The 27,348-nt window shown below is 43.6% G+C and overlaps 1 protein-coding gene across 2 annotated transcripts; it reads right to left on the minus strand.

Moving 5' to 3' along the window:
* Positions 1-7,511: 7,511 nt before the first annotated feature.
* Positions 7,512-20,420, minus strand: LOC138801250 (cytochrome P450 2K1-like). 2 transcript variants are annotated; one of them, XM_069983857.1, is made up of 9 exons: positions 20,196-20,420; positions 17,166-17,328; positions 16,284-16,433; positions 15,833-15,993; positions 15,082-15,255; positions 11,569-11,710; positions 9,556-9,743; positions 9,254-9,395; positions 7,512-8,486 (listed from the first exon to the last, which is right to left on the minus strand). In XM_069983857.1, exons 1-9 carry the CDS (start codon positions 20,388-20,390, stop codon positions 8,299-8,301), a joined length of 1,503 nt encoding a protein of 500 aa, XP_069839958.1. In that variant the 5' UTR covers positions 20,391-20,420; the 3' UTR covers positions 7,512-8,298. The 2 variants fall into 2 exon arrangements, with proteins under 2 accessions (XP_069839958.1, XP_069839957.1); XM_069983856.1 differs by having other exon boundaries at positions 15,082-15,282.
* Between the last annotated feature and the right edge of the window lie 6,928 nt (positions 20,421-27,348).

Below are 27,348 nucleotides of genomic sequence, written 5' to 3' on the forward strand. Positions count from 1 at the left end.
CAAGATGCCATTGTTTGTTTTTTCAATAATCTTTATTTAAACATTTTCCCTGTACAAAAGGTTGTAGTGACCATATAATGTGATATCAGGGAAATAAACCTGACACCCATTAGAAATAGTTATTAGAGGAGATTGGGGGAACAGTAGGACCATCTTTCTTTTCCCTTTATTATCACATAATGAACAGTCGGCCATTGGCAGGAAGATGGATCTCTGTTAGGGAGAATAAATCTTGGCCTATGCGCTCGGCTGCGGTTTATACGGTTTATACTGATATGTGATAATGTTGCTGAAACCAAATAAATTACATTTAGGATAAAGTTACAGCCCCCTCCTATAGGAATAGTTTCCCCATATAATTACTATTTTATTATTAGTTTTATTTAAGGACAATAAGTGATTGTTATTAGTAATTATTATTACATATCTCCCAATACTTTCCTGCCTGCTCGGCCTGTGTACGGCTCAGGTCACTGTGGGGTTTAGTGGTTACATCCATCTTGACCATTGTGCACAGTTTCCCATAGGCGGCCATTCTATATGTATATTGAGAAGTCCAGTCTCCTACACCAGGGTTTCTCAGCCCGCAGTACACTTACCACAGGAGGTACACCACACAGGATGAGGGGGTATGCGGGAGGCATCAGGGGTAAAAAAAACAAACAAACAATCATTTGCTTTGAGCGCCAGGCAGGCCCAGACTAACAGTCTGGCGGGGGGCAGCACTGCTGCCCATTGTCGCTCTTCTTAATCAGCAGCTGTGGGCCGCCACCGGACTGAGAGGCTGCAGGCAGGCACTGGTGCTCCCTATGCCGGGGCAGAGGTGATTTGTTTCTGAGCAACTGCAGCTTTTGCCCGGCACAGAAATCTCCTGTCAGCTGAGTACGGCAAGTATCTGATAACTGATCAGCAGTCAAGTCTGGAGGGGGTATATCTGTTTGCAGGGAGGTATACCTGGCTTTGAGGGGCATATCTGTTTGCAGGGGGGGGGGGGGGGGGCATACCTGGCTATAAGGGGCATATATTGCTGCAGAATGGGGGAATACTTGGCTATGAGGGGCATATATTGCTGTGGTGAGGTGTACCTGGCTATGAGGGGAATATGTTACAGCAGGGGAGGCTTCATACCTAGCTATAAATGACATATATTGCTGCAGGGACGGTATACCTGGCTATGAGCGGCATATATTGCTGCAAGGGGGGGCATATCTGGCTTTGAGGGGCATATATTACTGCAGGGGGCACACCTGGCTATAAGGGGCATATCTTGCTGCAGGGTTTGGGGGCATACCTGGCTATGAGGGGCATATGTTACTGCAGGGGGAACATACCGTGCTATGCTATGAGGGGCATATCTTGCTGCAGGGGGGGGAAGCATGCCTGGCTATGAGGAACACATATCACTGGGGGGGTATACCTTGCTATGAGGGGCATATATTGCCGCTTGGGGAAGGGGGGGGGCATACCTGGCTGTGAGGGGCATATACTGTTGCATGGGGGGGATACCTGGCTATGAGAGGCATATCTGGCTATGAGGGGCATATATTGCTGCAGGGGGAAAGGCATAGCTGGCTATGAGGGACATATATTATAGCGGGGGGTGGGGAGGCATACCTGGCTATAAGGGGCACATATTGCTGCAGAGGGGGCATACCTGACTATGAGGGGCATATAATTCTTCAAGGGCGGTAGGCATACTTGGTTATAAGGGGCATATCTTGCTGCAGGGAGGCATACCCATAGCTCCCAACTGTCCCAGATTCCGCGGGACAGTCCCGTTTTCGGGGTGCTGTCCCGCGGTCCCGGAACGGCACCCAGTGTCCCACATTATATGTGGCCCCACCGATAAAAACAATAAACCAGTAACTCACCTGCACGCCGGTCCCAGCAGCTCCTCTCCCGGCAGAGTGCGCACTCCCGTCATCCTCCGGGGTGGGCAGCGGGGTACAGAGACACTGACTGTGCCGGAAGTAATTCATGATAGAGGCTGCAGGTCACTTCCGGCACAGTCAGTGTCTGTATACCCCACTGCCCGCCCCGGAGGATGATGGGAGTGTGCGCTCTGCCGGGAGAGGAGCTGCTGGGACCGGCGGACAGGTGAGTTACTGGTTTATTGTTTTTCTGGTCGGGCCACACTAATGGGCGGATTGGCTACTATGTGGGGCGCTATATGGGGGATTGGCTACTATGTGCGGCACTATATGGGGATTGGCTACTATGTGGGGCGCTATATGGGGGATTGGCTACTATGTGGGGGCATTGGCTACTATGTGGGGGCATTGGCTACTATGTGCGGCACTATATGGGGATTGGCTACTATGTGGGGCACTATATGGGGGGATTGGCTACTATGTGGGGCACTATATGGGGGCATTGGCTACTATGTGGGGCACTATGTGGGGATTGGCTGCTATGTGGGGCACTATGTGGGGCCATTGGATACTATGTGGGGCACTAGATACTATGTGGGGCACTATATGGGGATTGGATACTATGTGTGGCACTATATGGGGGCATTGGATACTATTTGGGGCACTATATGGGGGCATTGGATACTATGTGGGCACTATATGCGGGCATTGGATACTATGTGGGGCACTATAGGGGGGATTGGCTACTATGTGGGGCACTATATGGGGGATTGGATACTATGTGTGGCACTATATGGGGGATTGGCTACTATGTGTGGCACTATATGGGGGCATTGGATACTATGTGGGGCACTATACGGGGGGATTGGCTACTATGTGGGGCACTATATGGGGGATTGGATACTATGTGGGGCACTATATGGGGAATTGGCTACTATGTGTGGCACTAAATGGGGGATTGGATACTATGTGGGGCACTAAATGGGGGCATTGGATACTATGTGGGGCACTATATGGGGCATTGGATACTATGTGGGGCACTATATGGGGGCATTGGATACTATGTGGGGCACTATACGGGGGGATTGGCTACTATGTGCGGCACTATATGGGGGATTGGATAATATGTGGGGCACTATATGGGGGGATTGGATACTATGTGGGGCACTATTGGGGGGATTGGCTACTATGTGGGCCACTGTATGGGGGATTGGATAATATGTGGGGCACTATATGGGGGGATTGGATACTATGTGGGGCACTATTGGGGGGATTGGATACTATGTGGGGCACTATATGGGGGGATTGGCTACTATGTGGGGCACTGTATGGGGGATTGGATAATATGTGGGGCACTATATGGGGGCATTGGATACTATGTGGGGCACTATATGGGGGATTGGATACTATGTGGGGCACTATACGGGGGGATTGGCTACTATGTGGGGCACTATATGGGGGATTGGATACTATGTGTGGCACTAAATGGGGGATTGGATACTATGTGGGGCACTATATGGGGAATTGGCTACTATGTGTGGCACTAAATGGGGGATTGGATACTATGTGGGGCACTAAATGGGGGCATTGGATACTATGTGGGGCACTATATGGGGGGATTGGATACTATGTGGGGTACTATATGGGGCATTGGATACTATGTGGGGCACTATATGGGGGGATTGGATACTATGTGGAGCACTATACGGGGGGATTGGCTACTATGTGGGGCACTATATGGGGGATTGGATAATATGTGGGGCACTATATGGGGGGATTGGATAATATGTGGGGCACTATATGGGGGATTGGATAATATGTGGGGCACTATATGGGGGGATTGGATACTATGTGGGGCACTATTGGGGGGATTGGCTACTATGTGGGCCACTGTATGGGGGATTGGATAATATGTGGGGCACTATATGGGGGGATTGGATACTATGTGGGGCACTATTGGGGGGATTGGATACTATGTGGGGCACTATATGGGGGGATTGGCTACTATGTGGGGCACTGTATGGGGGATTGGATAATATGTGGGGCACTACATGGGGGCATTGGATACTATGTGGGGCACTATACGGGGGGATTGGATACTATGTGGGGCACTGTATGGGGGATTGGATACTATGTGGGGCACTATTGGGGGGATTGGCTACTATGTGGGGCACTGTATGGGGGATTGGCTACTATGTGGGGCACTATATGGGGGATTGGCTACTATGTGGGGCACTGTATGGGGGATTGGCTACTATGTGGGGCACTATATGGGGGATTGGATACTATGTGGGGCACTATTGGGGGGATTGGATACTATGTGGGGCACTGTATGGGGGATTGGATAATATGTGGGGCAGTATATGGGGGGATTGGATACTATGTGGGGCACTATAATGGGGGATTGGATACTATATAGGGCATTTTGGGGGGGATTGGATACTGTATAGGGCACTATAATTAGGATTGGATACTATATGGGGCACTATTCAGTCAGCAGCATGTGGTGACTGTAGGGGAGCGGCTATGGAGGGTTTCTATGGGGGCGTGGCTATGGAGGTCGCTATGGGGGCATGGCTATGGGGAAGGCGGCGCACATGTCCCTCTTTACTCTTTGCAAAAGTTGGGAGGTATGCATACCTGGCTATGAGGGGCATATATTATAACAGGGGGGTATACCTGGCTATGAGGGGCATATATTGCCGCAGGGGGGCATACCTGGCTATGAGGGGCATATATTACAGCGGGGGGGGGGGGGGGGGGGGCAAGACTGGAGGCCTGAAAAGTGTTTGAGGACCGAGCAAGAGTTTGAGAACCAAAGCAAACTTTCCTTGAGAATACAGTTTGAGTTATGTGCTATGCTGGAACCTGTAAAGGATGTTTCATTTATTTTAGTAGGAAGATTTCCATATATGTGCTGTTATTTAAAAAAAAAAAAAATAGAAAATACTTTTGTCCCTTTAGAGGATAAAGGTGAAATAAAGACTATAGACGTGTGTTCACCAGGGGGTACGGGCCTCAGGATGAGGGGTATGTAGCCTGACTACTGATTGAAATCAATTGATTTTGTTTTGTCAGGATGGATATTGGGCTGAAGTCTGTGGCCCCCGTCACTGTGTGCTGTAGACGGCTTCATACCCACAGCCTATAAGTGATCTCCATAGTTGCCCCCGGCAGATGCATCTAGTTGGTCTTGAGGGCATTTCACCAATAGGAACCAACAATCAGCGGGGGAGGGGGGAGGGGGTAAGATGGATTTTCTTTCTGTTAGCAGGGACGGCATTGTGTCTGGCTACAGGGGCCATATCTGACTATAGAGAACATTATCACTTGCTACAGGAGGGTTGTATCTGGCTATCGGGGGCATATCTAGTTATCACAAGCATTGTATCTTGCTACAAGGAGCAATGTATCTGGCTACGAGGCATAACTGGCCCTGGAGGAATTGTTAGTAACCACATTGTGCATTGTATCTGGCTACAGGGGACATTACCTCTAGCTGCAGGGGCATATCTAGTTGTAAGGGGTATTGTATCTGGGTATAGGGGCATTGTTTCTGGCTACAGGGTTCTATCTAGCTAATAAGGAAATTGTATCCGGCTACAGGGGGCATCTGGCTACTTGAGCATTGTATCTGTATACAAGATGCATAATCTCATTATAAAGGTCTATTTGGCTATAGGGGATATTGAACCTCATTAGAGGGGGATATGTAGGTGCAGAGCGTGTTGTATCTGGCGAGGAAGCTCCATGTTGAATTGGTGGAGGGGGCATATCTGGCTACAGGGGACATTGTATCTGGATGTTAAGGGCATTCTGTATCTGGCTACAGGGGTCATTGCATTTGTAGGGAGCATTGTATCTAGCTACTGAGGCATTATCACTGGCTATAGGGGGCCTATCTGTCTACAGGAGCCATTGTATCTAGCTACAGGGGCATTATTATTGGGAATAGGAAATGTTATTATGGGGAACATGGGGGCATTGTATCTGGCTATAGACGTCCATGTTATTGGGTAAAGGGGCATTACTAATGGCTACAGGGGGCACTATTACTTGAGAAGAGAGCATAATAACTGGGACATACAGGTCAGTCACATTGGTATTAGGGGATCTGATCTGGGAAGGAACTGCTGACAGAGCCTATGGCTGCAATGTGATCTTCATAGCTATTCACTTTCTTGGAGGTCTCCGTTAGTAGATCTTATTACCTGGGGGGTCCATGGCCTGAATAGATTGAGAGACTCTGCTCTAGACTATAGTGAGGACATAGAGGTCACCCATGCGAAGAATGACACATAAACTTGAATGGGTGGAACCATCGCTGACTATTTTCTTCATCTTCTGTAGGAGCCATCCCCAAGCAGGACTACTTCAACGTCTTCGTCTTTTCATCATGTTTAAGGGATCTTTCTAATATATGTTATTAACTAGGTAATGTCACTATGGACGTCGGGCCCGTCTCTGCTCCTCAGCATAATGAATGCGAAGACGATCAGCGGCAATTTTTCAGAGATGGGACCCGCATTAGAAGTTCCACCGGGAGGAGAGAAAGAGTATGTATCCAGCGCTGTATCCCGAGGGTAGGGTGGGTTCGGCCCCGGTCTCCTGGCCGACAGGTTGCCTTTAATATTACCCTAGCACATGCACTTTATTTAGACTTTAAATAAAATTTTTAATATATTCCAATGACAATACTCAATTACAATATAATTTCTCATATTTTTTGTCTTCCCATACTTATCAGCTGCTGTATGTCCCACAGGAAGTAATGTTTTCTTTTCAGTCTGACACAGCGCTCTCTGCTGCCAGAGCAGGAGAGGTTTGTTGGAAACACCATTACATGTGCTGCTGGGTGTTGTGGCTCTGTTTCCACAACCCCAAAAGGTGAGCAGTGATTTTTAACATGTATTAGATTATTATTTCGATCCAGAGGTACTACTCTATGAGGCGCTCTGCCTTTCTTTTTGTTCTTTGTTTCTTCTTTTCAGTCTGACACAGTGCTCTCTGCTGCCAGAGCAAGAGAGGTTTTTCTTTGGGGATTTGCTGCTGCTCTGGACAGTTCCTGTCTCGAACAGAGATGTCAGCAGAGAGCACTGTGTCAGACTGGAAAGAATACACCACCTTCTGCAGGACAAACAGCAGCTGATAAGTACTGAGATTTTTGAATAGAAGTAAATTAAAAATCTATATAACTTTCAGAAACCATTTGATTTGAAAGAAAAAGATTTTCGCCAGAGTACCCCTTTAAGCTCATAACAAAACCAGAGCATATGTGCAAACCGGCTCCACTCCACTCTTCAACTCTTCAACTCTCTTTTTTATATGATGGTTTCAAAGTCAACCATCTTTCACTCCTTTTATGATGTGTTTGTCACACAGCATTATTAGGACTGTATATGTATATTTATATATTTTTTTATATTTGGTCAGGGGGACAGTTTTTTCTTGTATCCATTTGGGTATCCATCATACAATATTGATGGTATGTGGGGCCTTATAAGATTTTCTTTATTGGCACATCTATAATTTAATTTATGCTTGTAATCCTCTATGCGGCCACTAGGGGGAAACTATTTTCTAATGTGTGAATTTTGTCTCTCTTCACAGGATATATATAATCATATTGGATTATACATATTTTACTTTTTCAGTTCAGTAGTTTTTTTTTTATTATAGTTTATACTTATTTTTACAAACACATGAGTTACAAGGACCACAACAAATGGAAAAGTATTACATCACAAGTATGGTGTACAAGCAACATAAGAGTCCTACAATGACTCAGCAACACAAACAGACAGGTAAAGCTAAGAGGTGCATTACATAATACAGGAAACGTTTTTCCACGTAGAAATAAGAAGGGGGTTTTCCTTAACCCACGGAGGCAAGGAGCCATAGGGAGTATGCAATAAGTTGGGCAATAAGTTGCCTAAGGGCAGACTCTATGCACAGATTGCCCAACTGACAGGACATAGGTAAGTGTTTTACCCCCGCCTTTCAGTGTAAGTGATCGGGACTTCGGGGGCCCGATCAGTCAGTGACAGGTGCTTATCCTGTCATTGACTTCCTTAAACGCCATGATCGCTATGCATTACGGCATTTAAGGGGGCAGCTGTGTAACAGTGGCTGCCTGTCATTATTTGTGGCTCCGGGGACACTGATGTATGCGGTGCTGATCTCATTAAAGCGGCGCCACACACATTAAAGCCCCTTCATGGCCACAAACATTTATATACATTCCTGCAGCATGAGACATCGGCAGCAGGAACGTATATAACCATATTGTGGACGTTAAGGGGTTAATAACACAGCTATTTTACCCCAAGATATGTAAAAATGAGATTAAAAAAGGACAAAATTAATTCTATTCAGAATTAAATCAACAAAAGCCTTACTCTATTTTATTTCTATGGTTCACCAGATGCTAATAGTTCGGTTTGGCGCATGTCATGTATGGTGTAGGGGCTAAAATGAAACCAATGCCAGGCTTGAGATTCAGGTCTTCCCTGGAAACTCCTGGTGGCAGATGGAAAGTAAATGCTTGGAGAAGTCCAATGAAAAACAGGAAGAGTTCCATCTTAGCCAGGCTTTCCCCAGCACAAGCTCTTTTTCCTGTAGAAATAAAAGTCATGAGTAAATCATACAGAGATGGAGAAATAAGTATTTGACCATAATACTTGCAGTAATAATATATTGTATATTGGACATCATATCTTGGTAAGAAGAATAAAATGTATTATTATAAATGTATTAAAATGTGGCATCAATGTTCAATTCAAGTACTCTATTCTAAAGAGGTTGAGCAGGTTTGTCCTGCTTTCTTTTCCTTTGCTTGGTATAACAGACATAAGAGACATTTAGGCAAAGCTAAACATTCCCCCCAGTGTAGATAGTTATCCTTAGGGCCCTATTACACAAAGCGATAATCTGCCGAATTGAGCCGATTCGACTGATTATCGCTCCGTGTAATAGAGATAACGATCGCCTGCTCATTGGCTTAGGTTTGGACCTAAAATTGTGAGGCACCAACTGCGCATTGCTATGTGTAATAGTGATGCGCAGCAGACGATTCCCCCAAACACCTGACACTTTACCTCTCCCCGCTCCTAGTCTTCTCTCCTGTGCTCCGCAGCTTCGAAGAGGAGAGAATAACGGGCAGAGGTAAGGTGTCAGGTGTTTGGGCAAGGGCTGCATGGACATCGCTAACTTATATATATACATTTGTAAAGTATTTCATAGGACTAAATAAGAATTTAAAAAAAACATACATTATAATTTCTTATAGTAGTTTTTTTGTTGTTTTTTTGCCTGACGGTATTTTTCTCATTTAATTGTAATGAAAACTGTGTTTAAGCATTTAAGAGGTACTCATTACCAACCTGCTGAGAAAGGCATAAATGCATCATGTCTCACAAATTTTCCATTGTCATCTAAAAAGTGATTTGGATTAAAATCATATGGCGTTTTCCACTGAGTCTTATCAAAGAGAACTGATGTCAGGAAAGGAATAATCTCTGTACCCTGTGAATAATAAATCAATAATTTTTTTATGATGAAAATTTAATTTTTAAAATTAAATGGGGTGGCAGCGGGCCCATTGCGGTCCCTTCCATTTACATTTAAAAGCATATTTGTCAACATGATCTCTGATCATGATTATATTTACTTTTAATGAACTCACTTTTGGGATGCAGTAACCGTGGAAATACACATCAGTTGGAGGCATGTGTGGCAAGTTCATTGGAACAATATTGGCAAACCTCTGTATTTCATGTACCACTGCATCAGTATAAGGCATTTTCTTTCGAACCTCCACTGATGGTAACTGTCCTGGCTTAAGGTGTTTTTTAATTTCATCCTGTATCTTCGCTGTAAAGATACATTAATTACTTATGTGACATAATAACATATACTAACATATCAGTGGTAAGAACTAATACTTAGACAAAATTATAATTTTAAGATAGAAGAGAACCCAAGACAAGGTTATTTAAAAGTCCCAGTTATGGTGACAGAGACAAGAAGCTTTACAAGTCTCTGAATAGACCTTACAGTTCACTGATGTCAGTCATCTATCCAGAGTAAGGGTGGGGTCATACTGAGGAATTCTCGTAGATAATGTCTGCGGTATTCCGCTGTCTGGCCGCGCGCCTCTCCGCGCGGGCTGGCGTATGGGCTGGCGTATTCCCCTATCCGCCGAAAGAAGTGACGTCAATTCTTTTGGCGGATAGTGGAAAACGCCGGCCCATAGAATGGTGTCTATGGAGCCGGCGGAAAGGCGCGCGGCAGTGCGCGTGGACAGACAGCGGAATTCCGCGGACATTATCCGCGAGAATTCCTCAGTATGAACCCACCCTAAGAAATCCTCAAAAGTAAAGAACCATGAAAAGTGGACACCGTAAGGAATGGCAATAAAATAATTTTGCCGTATAACAGGGGTGTTACATTCTGGCCCGCGGTGTAATTATTTTTGACAAGAAAATCAATTGATTTGCTAGAGCTGTCCTGCCTGTACAGCAGACCCCATCCATCTTATGCAACCTCTATGTACACCTGATGTGCACCACTAACCACTCTAAGGCACCAGTTAGAGTACTTAGGGGTGCACATCAGGTGTTTTTAGAGGTGTATGTCAAAACATAAATGACTAAAATACTTGTGGCTGCTGTGGAATGCAGAAACCACCTACACTTTCCTTTACGCTGCCCTCTACCTTCCTATCCTATACTTGTCATGCCACAGTAATTGGGAAAGCTATTAGTTTGCGGCTCCTTGTACCTACCTACCTATTACCATTTGTCCGCTAGGTGTAACAATATGGTTGTTTATGCCCACCCTCTTCCAGTTTTAAATTTTATCCCGCTGAGATAACTTTCCATTGCTGATGATGCATCACATGTTTCTCAGGTCGTTGAAACTGAGAACAAACATCTTAACTCTAACTTTGAGACTCCAAGAGAACAAAGCTTGAGGAGATTGAAACTGGGGAAAAAATTTTTAGCTATAAAATGTTTTATTGGCAAAAAGTGTGGACCCGCTGTGTCACGCTGTTGACTTTGGACCACTCTTTAGAGTATTGTCTAAGTAGCCCTTTAGTTTTTGCCTTTAGCCTTCATATGAGAATCTAGTATTCCATGTAAAGGTCTACTCGGTTGCGCTGACAGTGGTTCAGATGTGGGTGGCAGCCACTCCAGTGGGCCAAGTGACACCATTGTGTGACAGCGAGAGGACAGGCAGAGATGAGTTCAGATAACAGTCAAGGTCTTGTGCGTCATTACAAACAGGCAACCGGTTCAAGGCTGGAGTACAGGTTTATACATAAACATGGCATTGAAGGGCAGTGGGTAGATAGGCATGGACTACCAATACTTTTTTTTACATTCTTTTCCAGAGCAATGGTCCTCCCAAAGAAGATGATCAGCAAACATGGAGTCTTATGCAAATGTGATATTAGGTAAGGAACAGTGCTGCCCTGAGCTTGCCCCAGCCACTGTCTCTACCATTGAGTGCTTTAGTGGGAGGTTTAAATAGGGCACTGGGATGCTGGCTACTAAACTAATTGCCCCAGTGCCCCTGTGCTCTCATCGGATTATCTGCCCCATCTCAAAGTAGGTTTTAAGGAGATGGTTTGAAACAAAAAACGAAATATTACAATGAAAATCAGTGATCAGAAATTGTAATGTTGCAAAATTACTTTGAATCTCCGGGTACTTCATCATCAACAAAATCCCCCAGCGGATCGTGGTAGATGTAGTTTCAGTTCCAGCACCAAAGAGATCCAGGACTGAATAAATCAGATTTTCTTCATCAAAATATGTCTCAGTTTTTGTTGATTCCTGAAAACATATAACATGCACATTCCACAGGTTACTCAATATACTCAATAGTTCTAGCACAACTGAAGTTCCTCTCTCTATAGGATCTTTTTTGTTAAAATTTGCATTTTTTTTAAACAACCTAAATTATTTTTAGGGGATTATTAAATAGATATTCCAGTAAAAAAAAACTTTTATATTATGCTGGGGTGAAAAAAAATTGGGTGTACTTGCAGCGGCCTACGTATTATAGAAGTAGGCTACACAATTGCTATGAGGCCTGGTAGTTTGGGAACCCAATCAGGGAACAAATGGCCCTACCCCCAGATCCACCAAGAATATCTACATACATAATACCAAAGGATCAAAAATTTAAGAACAAAATTTTTCCTTTTTTTTTTTTACATTACCTTTAGTTTTAGTCCAGCAAATAATTAAAAGTTTTAACGCGACTCTGTACCCACAATCTGCCCCCCCCCCAAACTACTTGTACCTTCTTATAGCTGCTTTTACTCCAAGATCTGTCCTGGGGTCCGTTCGGCGGGGATACAGTTATTGTCATAAAAACAACTTTTAATCCTACAGCGCTGTGTCTAACGGCCGGGGCTTACATTTGTATATGCATTAGGCTGGCACACCCTCTCCGTCCCTCCTCCCCACCCTCCTCATCATTAGGAATGCTCCAGGCAGATTGCTTCCTATTCCCCAACTATGTGCATAATGAACATGGGCTGGAGCGTTAATACACCTATGCAAAGCTCAAACAGCAGTAAATGTTCCTGGATCATTCCTAATGATGAGGAGGGTGGGGAGGAAGGACTGAGAGGTGGTGCCAGCCTAATGCATATACAAATGTAGGCTCCGGCTGTTAGACACAGCGCTGTAGGATTAAAAGTTGTTTTTGTGACAATAACTGCATCACCTGCCAAACAAACCCCAGGACAGATCTTGGATTAAAAACAGCTATCCGAAGGTACAAGTGGTTTGGGGGGGGACAGATTGTGGGTACAGAAGCGCTTTAAAAGTAGGTTAAAATAAAAGTATTCCTATGATTGTCTCAACTTTTGGAGATTACTTTAAAACCCTCTCATTTTATATAACCAGTGTTGAACAGACTGCTTTACAACAACCTCTTTGGCAGGACTTGGATAGCTTTGCTCTTCAGAACAGAGTGCATTACTATCATAATGACAGCAAAAAGGAAAATGGCAAAAGAAGACAGACATACAATTATAACCAAGAGCATGTAGGTCTTTGTCACAGAGTGAGGCCATGTTCACATGGGTAAAACACCAGCCGTTCCGTGATCTGGCCGGTGTCAGAGAAGATCATGCCGGCCAGTACCGTAGTACCGTCCGGATAATCTTCACTGCTGCTGAATTCGGATGCGGGCGCATCCGTGCGTGCCCGCATCCGAATTCGACGCTGCACACAATTGTGTGAACTGACAGGTTCTCTGTGACTGCTATTCATTGAGTTTGTATACACTCCGGCCAGGATTCCCTTAGCCTGCAGCACAATGTAGGTAAAAGATTAATCGCGGCCATGTTGCAAATTGGCAAAACCGGCTGGGAATTAATGATTTACTTACGTTGTGTGAACATGGCCTAAGCAAACATGGCAGTCAATTCAGTTTCTTATACTATCAAAAGGCACTTACTACAGGGATGAAACTGTACCAGGAAGAGTTCTGACAAACAAAAGCAACTAGAAAATCAAATGGCGTCTTACCGTTTAAAATCTTTAAAGGGGAACTCCAGGTAGAGGTTAAAAAAATGAAACTTCTGCAGAAGCATATAACATTACTTACCTATCTATCCCAGTTTTGAAACTATCAAAAATCCATTTGTTTGGGGCTTTTTTTGTTCTGTATTGTGTTTCTGTCTTTCCTGGTTGAGCAGTACCCAGAATGCAATGCTTTCCTCAGCTGATCATCACAGTCCCCCACCCATCACAATCAGTAAAATTAGTGCTGCACCTGCTTTTGGCCATTCAGAGATGGTGAATCACTTAGGGGACTGGGGGATCCAGCCAAGCCTCCTGTGACATCACGCCCTACCCCCTGTCTGCATCATCAGCCTGTGCTCAGCAAACACACACAATGTGAGACAGAGGCATGGAATCTTTGTCTCCTAAGGTGGGAGAGCAGAGGGAGCAGGAGACAATGTGGATTGGAACAGAGGCCATTTTTTTTTCACTTCCTGGATTTCTATCAGCTACCGGTGTGGCAGAACCACACAGATATAGTAATAATACATTATATAGACACATCTATATAACTTTTAATGTACTTTTAATGTAAAACAAGTTTTTCTTATCCGGAGTTCCTCTTTAAGCAAAGACTAATTTTAATTTCAACTGTGCAGAGAAAATTTTGATCTGCAGGTTTGACAGATTGAATATAAAAAACAAAGTAATTCCTAAGGGTATGTTTACACTGAGCAAATGTGACTAAATTCCACCTGTCAGTGTCAAACGGCGTCTCTATGGGAGGGTCCTCCTATAGAGACGCCACTTTACACTGAGGCAGGCCGGAATTTTCTCAGTGATAAATAAAATAAAAAAATACTTGCCTAGGCCTACCAACACCTCCAGTGGACTTCTGAAGAATGTGGAAGGGGAGTAGGCAGGGTGAGAAGGCTATGATGAAGAGCTGAGGGAAATAAATGCATTCTGGGAATTGTAGTACTAAACAATTGCTCAAACAGGTATCACAGTGGTATATGTGATATGGGAAGAATAGATTACAGATGCACAAAACAAATGGATTTTTGGTGCATAAAGAACTGGAGAAGAAGACAAATAAGCCCTGCCTCCCTTAATGTATCTGCCGATTCCGGCTCAGAAATAGTGGCTGGAAAGTGCAGCAGGGGACCCAAAGATTTTACATGAAGACCCTGGGGGAGTGTGGTCGTTAAGGATAGTTTATTATTTTTCAGGCAGGTCCAGAAATATATAAAAAATATATATAAATTCCCAGAGTACCCCTTTAACTAACTACTGGGGGCTTCTACTCAATAGGGGATTATCTACCAACTGGAAGCATTTAACTAATGGGAGAAATATCCTACCTATTGAGGGCACCTACTTAATAAGGGGAGATTACCTACCCATTGGGAACCTACCAAACTTTTCTATCCTATCCCTTCCCCCAATCCATTTACCTTCTCACTTATACAATTCTGAGCACCAAGGAGTCAATAATCATTTCAGGGGAGGGGGATTCTGTACCTAATATAGCTGTATCTCTCTAGATAAGGTTGATAGATTACTTGAAGGGGTCAGTGAAGATTCACCATTCATGGTGCACATTGGCACCAATAATATAGTTGGAGGTTGGTGGAGAGGGCACATATATATTAGTACTGGAAACAAATATTAATTTAACTCACCTGTTTCTGTTTCATAAAATAAGCATCAATATATCCAGCAATGTCATTTGCATCATATTCCAGTCTTCGTTTCTTAACACATTTTAAAACAAAGCTTTTTGCATCTTGAATATTTTGCTTCACTTTCTTATGTAAGCCGAAAAGTGCTCCGATTACAGGATACAGACTAAACAGCTGTTGGAATATAATGTTCCTCTTTAGCTTTTTAATAAAAAAAAAAAGGTATGTTCATGTTAAAACTGCAGTTCAATGTTTCCAAATGAAGAATAATGAACTATGGGAGAAGGAATCCTCTCTCTGAGTATCCTATCAACAGTTTTGTGTTAGTGAAGACTTCAGAAGAGAAGGATTTAGGGGTAGTTATTTCTGATAGCCTCAAAAGTGCAGCAGGAGGAAAAGCAAGCCAGATGCTTTTCAGCCGCAATGTGGGGCAAAATAGTTGTTGGGACAACCCTTTTAAGGCCCTTACTTTTTAGTTATGGATTGAATGCATAGGGAAAGGAAAACAAAAAAGTAAAAATGAGCCACCATTTGGAAACCAGGTTTGTACACCAATGCCTACTAAATAGGGCCTCCATTTTCAATGTGAAATGTAGTTGTATCAGTGTAGTGAGTGGAAGGTAGTGCATGGGGGCTGATAGGTGAGTATGTTGTTATGGTCCCTGAAAACAGTACCATATTCCCTAATGTTAACCCTGAATGTGTACTATCAGGCTAACTAAAAAGAATGTATTTATCTTGGTGTTCTTACCATCACTTTGGGTGTTCCAGCCAATTTGGCATTTTCATCTACAATTCTGACTAAATTTTGAAATGTTGGGTCGTCATACTCAAACCTTTTCCCAAAGATAATAGAAGAGATTACATTGGATACTGCATAGTTTATTATTTTGTGTGTATCAAATGGTTTACCTGGAAGAAGAAAAAAAACAGAAATAGTAAAACAATAAAATTGTACAAAATTTGTTTTTTAAATGACACAGTACACAATGTAACAGGTCATTTGTGACCACTTGTGAGGCAAATCAGACAACACTACACAACTTTAATTAGATGACAGTAGATGAACTTTAAGCAATTTTATAGCTGAGTTGATTTGTGATTTGTAAAAATGTGTGGCCTTTTGCAAAAAGCCGCAACGGCTGGTGTTATACGCCATGTGAACATGGCCTTAGTTGGTAAGTGTAAAAGATGTATTTTACCATTGTGAAATTTAAACTGTTCTATAAGGGCGACTAATTCATCTTGAATTTTGGCTTCCATTGTTTTCTTTCCCATTCCAAAGTCTCGAAGTGTCGAAAGTGCGAACCTCCTCATAGATTTCCATTTTTCTCCATTTGAAAAAACTATACCTGAAATACAGTTAAATATGAGCAAATGGATGCTATACTTTCATAAGATAATAAAAATAATGGACAGAAACTCCCCTTGTAATTTAAACGAATAAAGCTAGGAATATAAGAGATAAATTTTAACATTCCTATAGTTGTTTTTGTAAAATTTTAATACATATTGAAGAAAATAAATTTGAACATAATTATTATTCAAAGTAAGTTTAAGAAGAAGGATTAAGGAAGGAAGAATATGGAAGAGACCTGATAATATGCTGAGAAAGGCGAAAGAGAAGGAGGGGAAGAAGGTGGAAGAGAAGAAATAAGATGACAAAGATTAGATTAAAGGTCCCTATACACCTTCAATAACTGACAGCCCAACAATCGTCTGGCTATCAGTTATATATCCCCTGTCCACACAGGTAGGTTCAACACAGCCAAACGTTCTTGTCCCTTCTCCCTGCCTCTGTGAGGTGCTGTAATCCATGCGATCCTAATGAATCAAGCACTGTACCGAGGCGGGGAGAGAGCATTCAACACCCAAGAGGCCCCACCTTAGTGACTCTCATCATTCTAGCACTGCTGATTAAAAGCATTTTTACACCAGAAATAAGATACAGCGTTTACAAAGCTACTTTTACAACATGCAGCAGCCACTGTTCATTGTCACCTCCATCACTTTAATACAATCAGAAATTGTCACTATAATAAATTTAACATTCATAGAATGCACAATAAGAGTGCCAAACATACCATGTTTATTTGAGGTTAAATCGAACAGTGGAGAACTCGCCCTTTCTCCGAAATCTTCGGCTCGGGTGATGAGTGCTTCTTTGACAGCCTTGTACCCAGCAAGTACCACCACTTTCTTGGGTCCAAAATGTACAGTAAAGACTTCACCGTACTTTTCTGACAGCTACAAAATATCATAATTTATAGTCAGATATGTTTTTTTTTTTAATCTGTAGAGACTTTCGTTATAGTATATTGACCCTGCCACTAGCTATAGCTACTGTGGCCAATAAAAATGTTTTAGCTTTAATAGGGCTTTTAGCAGAGGTGCCCGCGGAGCTGTACTTCTGCTATGCGTCCCGTGGCTCTGCAATGGCACGGGACACAGCAGAAGTACAGCTCCGCGGGCACCTTCCGGACCTCTGGGCACTCACCCTTGCTTAGGAGCTTTGAGGGAGATTGGTCCATATCAGCCACTGCTACATGTGACCTACCCTCTAGCCGCCCTACAGACAGTGAGTAGCCATACCCGCAGCTGTCCCTATATGTGACATAACACAATTAACTATTTGTGTAAACCTATTTATTGTATGCCTCGGCGACCCCTGATGAGGTCACCATAACTGGTGGCTGAAACGCGTTGGGTCAAGGTGTTGATGTTTAAGGACTGGAGTGTAACTACGACTATTGTTGCCGACATAGTGACCACGTTGACTGATATACGGATGGGTCTGTTGGTATAGCCATTACTCCATATGATATACTGCATGACGCTGGTGCACATTAATACTGTGATATTTGTACAGTGTACTGCAAATAGTGGCTTGGCCTCTGGTGATTGGTCCCTCTGACGGATCAGGGAATGGACTGGACCGGACAGGACCAGCTGATTTATGTAGGGAAAGTCGAGCACGACATGGTGCATTATTTCCTACTGAATAATATTTTGGAGAATTTTGAGATTTGTACATAACTGTATATATTGGTGAAGGTTGTATACTTAATAAACACCTCTTGTTATAAGCATATTCTATTTTGTATTGTTAATTGCTGGGATACGGTTCATCTATTGCTTGGTGTAGCATATATACACTGTTGTATACAGGTTATAACAACTAGTAAGCATTATGATCGAGCTGGCTTCATGACACAGCCAAGTCTACAACTATAAACATATACTCAACCTCCAAGCTGCCTGTATACAGTATGCCAGGAAGGTAAGCTATATGCTCTTAGGACCTTAGGCATTTAATAACATTGACTAGAAAGCACTAGAGAAATATAGTCTAGGATCTATCCTAGAATAGTTTTCTTATGGTCTGATGAATCATAACCTGTACACAAACTGTTTATTTTAAGTGTCTTCCTACCACTATTGATGTTTTATTGCACTTTTTTACTATACATCATTCTTGGTGGTAAATAGGGCCCTATAACTAGAGATGAGCGAACACCGGAATTCCAGGCGGTACTCTGGCTGTCTCCTCCCTCCCCACGGAACAGGAAGGCATCGGGAATCAAATGCGGAAGGTTAGACAAGGTTCGAGTTCGATAGAACCTAACTTTTTCAGGTGTTCGATCACCTCTAACTATAACACACAACACGGCCTTTCCCCATTGTTCCTCGCTCACCGATGATGCTTCTGGCCCAGTCTCTTCAGTGTCAGGCCCCTTAGCATATCACTGGCTGTGGCGCTGTCCCATCTTGGCCAGTGATTGGCTGAGCAGCCTGTCACTGTAGAGACTGGGCCAGAAGCATCATCGGTGAGCAGGGAGCACTGGCGAAAAGCTGCAGGACAACAGGGGAGAAGAGGTAACTATACACTTTATTTTTCTTGTAAAAAGCAAGGTCTGCAGGGCCATCACTAACAATATATATACAGTCCTTGCTACACAATAATTGAGCAGTGTATGGGCTCAGTAAGCTTTTGCTTACAATGCGCGGTCGGCCCGTGTAATACGGGTGTAAATGTGTAAATCACATCACACATATTTTATCAAACATGGTGTAAAGTGAAACTGTCTCAGTTGCCCCTAGCAACCAATCAGATTCCACCTTTCATTCCTCACAAACTCTTGAAAATGAAAGGTGGAATCTGATGGGTTGCTAGGGGCAACTGAGACAGTTTCACTATGCTCAGCCAATCGTGGCTGAGCAGCTGATGATGCAGCAGAGGAGGGCCGGCCTCCCGAAGATGACGTCATCAACCCAAGATGGCATCCGGGGTCGACAGCGAGTACGTAAGTATAATGCACCACACTTTCGGGGTTGGGGGAACACGGGGAAGGGGACCATTCACTTAAATAACACATTTATTGAATAAATTTTAACCGACGCACTACCATTTTAAGGAATTTTATATAACAATCTGAACAATAAAACGGCAACACAAGCAATGGGGCATGGACGAGGAGTAAATATGTTTGGGGTAAGTCTACATTGTCTTTACATATTACACATTGTTTCAAAAATATAAACAGGACACTACCATGTTTCCCTTCCCCAAAATATAAGACAGTGTGTTATATGCACCCAAAGATGAACAGCGGGGACAGAGCGTATGGTATGGCGGCTTCCAGCCACCAGGGGGAGCTCATCACAGCACATTCGTACAGCACAGCAGGGACAGAGCGCATGGTATGGCGTCTTCCGGCCACAGCTGCGTGCCATGGTGTTCTGTTTGGCGGGCATGCTTCCAAATAAAAACTTTGCTAGGTCTTACTTTTGGGGGAGGCCAAATATTTAGCAATTCTGCAAAACCTCTACTAGATCTTATTTTTAGGGGATGTCTTATTTTCGGGGAAACAGGGTAGTTAAAAAATTAACAAAATACTGTTAAAAAAAGAACAAACACCAGCACAATAACAAGACTATGGGTGTTACTATTGATAAGGATGTGATATTTTGTATAGTTAGTGAAGCCATTACAATATTGCGTTGACCTTCTAAACAAGTCATCCATTTATACCCGTTTTATTAAACAGTCCACCCGATGATCCCAACTAGACTGTGGCACTCTCTTAGACTATATAGTATATACAGCAATGTACCTTCATCAGTGACTGGTGGGGCTTCTTCAGGTCCACCATATTGAGGTTGCCAATGAGAGGGAGAGGGGTCGGTCCTGGAGGCATCTTTGCCTTGCTCTTCTTAGATCCATTCATCCAATAGATGAAGATTGCAAAGCAAGCTGACAAAAATAACAATACATCGACTCTGGTTAAAAAGTAGGTAATAAAAGCCATGGTGAGGTCCTGGTAAAAGTCCGCTCTGGATGTGCTGTGGCATGATATTTATACACATGATCTTAATCGTTAACGTGTTAATCTTTACTAGGACTCAAATAACCTATGATAAACTGGACTATTGCCATTCAACTCAGTTACAAGTTCTGTTTTTAATCACATAATCTTGGTTGGGCAATGTTAAGAAATACAAATGAATCGATATCTAATAAATTTGGGTTTTGACGTTTTAAGCAAATACTGAGACTTCTAAACTAAATTTTTTAGGTAAGAAAGTGATTGTTTTTTTCTTTGATGTCTTATGTCTTGTCTTTTAGACATGTCTATTATATCTTTGGTAACTTAGGAGCTGGCATCCCCACCAGTGGTTTACACATAGTAAAAATGAAAAGTTTCCTTAATTATGGTGCCAGACAAGGGCGTAATGATCATGGTTGCAGGGGGTTCAACCACAACTGGGCCTGTAGGGAAGGGCCCAACTGGGGATAACGGACACAGTTTCCTAATCCCTGGAAGACCACAGCTTTTAATTGTTATAAACACAGTTACCCTACACCACGAGCAGAGGCTGCTGGGACTTCCAGTGCAGACATTGTCCCATTCTGTCTGCACCAGAAGCTTAGAGAAGAGGATCAGCAGGGGTACTGAGGCTTTAGGAGGACACAGACAAGCTATGGTGGAACACCGATGATTCATACCATATGGGGGCTTTGTGAGGGGCCTAACTACTATATGGGGACAGTGTAGGGGACCTGACTACTATATGAGGGCAGTGTAATACAGAGTTTGCATAGAGGTGAGGAGTCTAAAATGTTTGCCCAGGAGATTTCACAGAGATGATTCATGGCCAGGAGAAATTGTCATAATGGCTCAAGCCCCATTGAGACAAAAAGAAAAGTTAATGACTTCACCTGTGAGTTAATACATGTAAATGTAATCACTTATGTGGTCTTTTTCAAGAATAAGTAGTGCTGGTATCGACTACTACTTGTTACTGCATAGGGAAAAGTCTATATGTAGTAAATTATATTTAATAATAGTATAGCAGTATTATCTAGTCACTATATAGTATAACAATAGTGGTCATGATGTGGCAGTATTACGTGCCCCTTGTATAGGGGTATTAGTGGTAATATTGATCGTCGCATACTGGATTTGGTAAGTTACTTTATGCCAAGGTAATAAGTCAGTGGTCTCCAGATATTGACTGAGTGCTAGACTTCCCCCCCCCCCAAGTCTGAAGCTACTTGAGTGCACACAATGTGAATATATTCCTATGGGAAACAAGGTAGCAGACATGTCACTAAACTTTATTAGGAAGGCCTGTATTCTATTACTGGCAGAGGACAGCTTGAATCGTAGCCAGGGCAGAGGTGCAAATTGCCCAACAACCCCCCCCCCCACGGCCATCAAACCCCCCCATCTTTGCATATAGTGCCCCACATAGTAGCCAATGCCCCTATATAGTGCCCCACATAGTAGCCAATGCCCCCATATAGTGCCCCCCATAGTAGCCAATCCCCCCATAGTAGCCAGTGCCCCCCATAGTAGCCAGTGCCCCCCATAGTAGCCAGTTCCCCCCATAGTAGCCAGTGCCCCCATAGTAGCCAGTGCCCTCCATAGTAGCCAGTGCCCCCCATAGTAGCCAGTGCCCCCATAGTAGCCAGTGCCCCCCATAGTAGCCAGTGCCCCCCATAGTAGCCAATTCCTCCCTGCCGAACAGGAGAATAACAAACCAGTTACTCACCCGTCCGCCGGCCCCAGCAGCTGATGTCTCCCGGCAGCGCGCACTCCCGGCACAGTCAGCGGGGTACAGAGAGATTGCCAGTGCCGGAAGTGTCCTGCAGCCTCTATCATGAATGATAGAGGCTGCACGACACATCCGGGACACAGGCAGCGTCTCTGTACCCCGCTGCCACTCTGGCCCCCGGGCAGCCGCCTACCATGCCCAATGGGTAAGACGGCCCTGATCGTAGTCATAGACACCAGTGGTCCAGGCTTCGGCTGCCCTATATAATTTTACTGTTTTTGGATCCAGCTCTGTCTTTGGGTGACACACGTGTTAATCCAGCTTCCCACTTTTTTTTGTGTTGTGCATCTTTAGATTACAATTCCATATTAAGACCTACTTATTTTTAGCAACAAATTGTACAAATACACTATGCATGACAAACGTACTGGGACCCCTATATGTTACACCTACAGTAGAGGAGCTTTTAGGATTTGTTCTAAATCCATTGGCATTAATATGGAGTTGCTCCATCTTTGCAGGTATAACATCGTCCACTCTCTTGGGAGCCCTTTCTGTACGACTTTGGTTTGTGTCTGTGTAAAGAGGTCGTTCGGAAAAAAAAAAAAATTCACCTATCCAGGTCACTGGGGTTTGACCTCTGTACATCCTGCTGATCTCCGTATCGCCCCTGGCTTCTTTGTTATGAATGCAGACGCGGGTACAGCATGTGCCCTGTGGCTTTGTTCATTCCTATGGAGGTGGCGGAAACAGCTGAGTAAGCCGTAAGAGTGATGCATTTGGCTCTCGCCGCCTCCTCTATTGGAATGAATAGAATCTGCGGCTCTCTTCATAACAAAGAAGCTGGGGGAGATACAGAAATCGTAAGGGGTATGGGAGTCTGACCCCCCAGATCTCCTACTTTTCCCTTATCCTGTGTATAGGGGAAAAGTTTATTTTTCCTGGACGACCTCAGTATGAGAAAGAGAAATATGCCTTACCAGGGCCGGCTCTAGGTGTTTGTGAGCCCTTGGGCAACAGAGCCTCAGCAGGCCCCTTTGTGGAGCAAATCATGTGGCGACAGTACTGACATCTTCTAGCATCGTCTCTCTCCCGCTCTGGTGAGAGAGTGGCCTGTCAATCATAGCACCATATTTAACTGCATATGTTCCTCAGGAGGGCATACAGTTAAAGGCTGACACCGACAGAGGAGGAGCCGAAGGCCAGAGCAGGAAGAGGAGCACATTGATCTTCAGTCGCACGCCGGACCAGCTTCAGCCCGCCCGCCCTTATGTAGCAAAGCGTGGTTTGCGATGGTGGGCCGGGTGTGGGTCTTTTCGTTCCTGATTGTCATGACAGCCTGCATAGGGAGGTCTTGCAGGGCACTTAAAATTGGACCTGAAAATGGGGGACCCATCATAGGGATGGCTTCCCTTATTACAATTGTTACCTGGTGATGAAAAAGTGTGGAGTGTTGAGTAGTGTTGTTCCCTTCAGGATAGGTCCCTGGGAACGGTAGGGTGTATTGGCAGTACCATTTGACTTATTGTCAGCTCCTGAGTTGGCGCGGTGCGGCTAGGGGAAAATGTTAGTTTTGTTGGTACTGCCCTGAGGGCGCCCTGCCAGACCTCCCTGGCTTTATTAGTTAGATAACATTTCAGTTAATTTCATAATATTTGATAATGTTTGATACTTGTTGATGTGTTATTTATTTCTGTTTTCAAGCACTTTAATAAAAGGCTGTTGTGGCCGTTCTATTCCAACGCTAATCTGGTGTCGGTGAGAGTCTGTTTACTAAAGGTAATAGGGAAGGGGTTGGTTGGGCGTTGGGAGGATGGCTAGAGGAGGGAGGTATTGGTTGGGGGGTAGCCAGAAGGGACTCAGCAATACCCATAGTCAAGACAAAATTTGCTGGGCTCCCATACTGCTGGTGCCCGGCCTCCCCTCTCTGTGGTGTCACTCACCCCAGAGGCTAAAGGTGGAGACTGGGGGTGGCCTGACTTGGCCAGTGAGTACACTGCTCGTCTGTTCCCTGTGCAGTGCCGCTTCAGCACATGCCCTAGTAAGCTCGGTGCTGACGCCGGCCACGTGCCTTACTTAGTCCTTTCCAAAAAACTGATGTCAGAAAGTTATACAAATTTTTAAACTGCTTCTATTTAAAAATCTTCAGTCTTCCAGTACTTACAGTATCAGCTGCTGTATGTCCTGATGTATCCTCTTACGTCTGACACGGTGCTCTTTTGCTGCCACCTCTGTTCCTGTAAAGGAACTGTACAGGGCAGGAGTAAACCTCCAACGAAAACCTCTCCTGCTCTGGACAGTTCCTGACCCGGAAAGAAGTGGCAGCAGAGAGCAATGTGTCAGACTTGTAAGAATACACCACTTCCTGCAGGACATACAGCAGCTGATAAGTACTGGAAGACGTTTTTTGAATGCAAGTAATTTACAAATCTTCATAACTTTTTGCCACCAGTTTAAAAACAGTTTGTTTCTGGAGTACCCCTTTAGGACTTCCCTTCACTGTAACTAAGGGGTGGAACCCTAAAAGCAACTCCCACAGTATTATCTCTCCTTCATGTTTCCACTGCTCCATAAACTCCTTCATTCAGCGAGTAACAGGTGGGGCGCAACACTTATGTAGTAGTGTACAGTGACGTATCTCAAATAGAAAAACCAAAGTGCATTTCTGATTTATATGTTTTTTTCACCACAATCTAAACATAAACTCTTACAACATTTTATGGCATTGCTCTTTTAGAATTAAACTTTGCTTCAAGGCTTCACTGAGGTCAAAGCAGTTGCTTCCATAACCTCTACTCCAGTTAATTTCCTCATTTTATCTAGGTAGCAAAACACCTGGCAAGCAATATGGGACACAGGGCAATAACCAGTCTCCACTGAAGCGATTTTAAGTTTGTTTTTGGTTTTTTTTATACAGAATTTACTTTAGATTTAATTATATTACTATTCAATTTATGTTGTTTTTGTTATGTTTTACTTCTTTTAAGAAATACTTTTCCTCTTCCCGTGCTGATAATCTAGTGTGCTTAGTCTGAACCCAGTGAACCTGAGTAGGGATGAGTGGATCCGCCGACAATTGGGAATTGAAATCAATGGGAAAACACATTTTTGGGCCCAAAAAGTTACAGTTTGGTCTTTTGGGAGTTAAATGGAGATGCATAGCATCCCCACCTAATCCCCTGGGAGGCAAGACTGTGCTCTGTTGGTTGAATGAGGTTAAAAGGGGTTATCCAGTGCTACAAAAACATGGCCACTTTTGCCCCTCTCTTGTCTTTAGTTCAGGTGTTGTTTGCAATTAATCTCCATTTATTTCAATGGAACGGAGTTTGAAACCCCACCTAATCTGGAGACAAAAGAGTGGGAAAAGTGGCCATGTTTTTGTAGCACTGAATAACCCCTTTAAACTTCCCCTTCCTAAGCTCCCAGCATGCAGCATCTATCTTCGGCTCCTTCATCTCCAATCAGCAGCTGAGCAGGGACACCGCAGTCACTTCTAACTCCTGCAGCACCCCCAGGTGGTCTGACCCCCCATTTAACCCCATGGGGGCCATATTGTGCCCAATCTGCTATGCTGAGCACACTGTGCCCACCCCATTAAGAAAGGGGTTATGTGACTTAACCCCTTCTTTGCTAGGGTGGACGAAATGCAGCACCTTCTTTTTATGCACTTTACAGGCTTAGTAGGTTTTATTGATAATAGGTGTTACACTTTTACAGAGAATATCCTATTAGACGTACTTCTTTGATGGGAAGAGTGGCACTAGCACTTTAAATAGTCTTTTGCCTTCGCTACCTACATCCATTGTCAGTGACTATATTTTGTGATTTATCCAACAGAAAGAAATTGTGGCACTCACCCTCAGATATTTGCAATAAAATGTCTTTAATCCAATTCAAATATCCAAAGGTGAGTGCCACAATTTCTTTCTGTTCAAAAGTTGGATGAAGATTTCTTAATCTTAACCTTTCATGTTGAGCACCACTAAAGTGGATTCTAGCTCCCCGCTTCATTAACGTGTTCCAAGCGGTGTGGTAATTACATTGCAGTCTGAAGCAGTGCTGTGGTGCTTTTTACTCAGTATGAACTATTTAATGATTTATGTTTTCTCTGGGTTTTAAATCTGAGATTTTAATTTTTTTATTTATTTAATGAATTACTGTAATAAATATGTGGTGTCTAATAAACCGAAATACTTTGCTACATACGTCTCCAAATTTTTAGTAGGCTGCATTGTATCTGAGTTGAGGTAGCAGTAAGGTTTAAGTTCATGTAGGGGATTAATATAAAATTATGTGATTGACATGTAACATAGCTCCATGTGACTCTGGATATATTCTTTGTGGGTTAGATAATTGTTACCTAAAGCCGTCTGATAGACGGTTAGCCATAAAATGCCTAACACTACCCCCTCCCCTTACTTTTTAATTTACCACAGCACCCACCGCCACAGGAGTACTGGGAAGAGCTGAGTACTGGCAATCCCAGTCCTGGAGCATCAAAAAATTATGCTCCTGTTCTGGGTGGTAACAGGCTAGTATTAGTATGCTGGGGAGGGGCAAAATCAATGGCACTTTCCACCCTGGTACTACTAGGCTGCTACTGTTTGGTCTTTATCTGGCTGGTTATGGAAAAAAGGGAACCCCATACCCTACATTTTTTATTGCAGGTCCGTAATAGGACCTGTCCATTATTTTTAAGGCACGATCACGGCTCTGTAACACATACGGAACTTCTAAACTTGTAAACAGGGCCACCATAGGCATACCTATACCTAGTACTTTACTCAAGTTTATTAGTGAACAATAACAACACACAAAACTGGATTAAACTGTTAAGTGCTATTTTCACACACAGGTAGATCTGTCTGGACTATTTTAGATGGCTATCACACCAAACGATTATCGGACGTACGTGGCCAATTATCAGCTGTTCTGGTCGTTGCAAGATTTCGGCTAATCATAGTCTTTCAGCATGTTAAAAAATCACACTCATGTCAGCGATGGTCTGCTGCTTGTTGCTCCGTGTAATAGGAGTGGTGGCATAAGACTGCCACTGATTTAAACAGGCAGCCCTGACGATCTAAGGATCATTAGGTAGCCCCTTTTATTGCACCCCGCGACCCCTCCTGCTGTTTCTGTTTGTGTAATAGTACAGGCAACAAGCAGAAAACTAGGGGAAAGGGAGCGCTGACCTGACAGGTCGGCTTT

The sequence above is a fragment of the Dendropsophus ebraccatus genome, chromosome 9, assembly GCF_027789765.1.
Source record: "Dendropsophus ebraccatus isolate aDenEbr1 chromosome 9, aDenEbr1.pat, whole genome shotgun sequence".
NCBI classification, from domain to species: domain Eukaryota; kingdom Metazoa; phylum Chordata; class Amphibia; order Anura; family Hylidae; genus Dendropsophus; species Dendropsophus ebraccatus.

Excerpts from the sequence above, each read along its gene's own strand:
- LOC138801250 (XM_069983856.1), bottom strand. The coding sequence starts at position 20,390 with ATGGCTTTTATTACCTACTTTTTAACCAGAGTCGATGTATTGTTATTT. Across the intron at positions 16,434-17,165 it reads TTTAACCTCAAATAAACATG|GTATAGTTTTTTCAAATGGA; the intron begins GTATGTTTGGCA and ends ACTGTATTTCAG. Across the intron at positions 9,744-11,568 it reads GAAGTACCCGGAGATTCAAA|CGAAGATACAGGATGAAATT; the intron begins GTAATTTTGCAA and ends GTATCTTTACAG.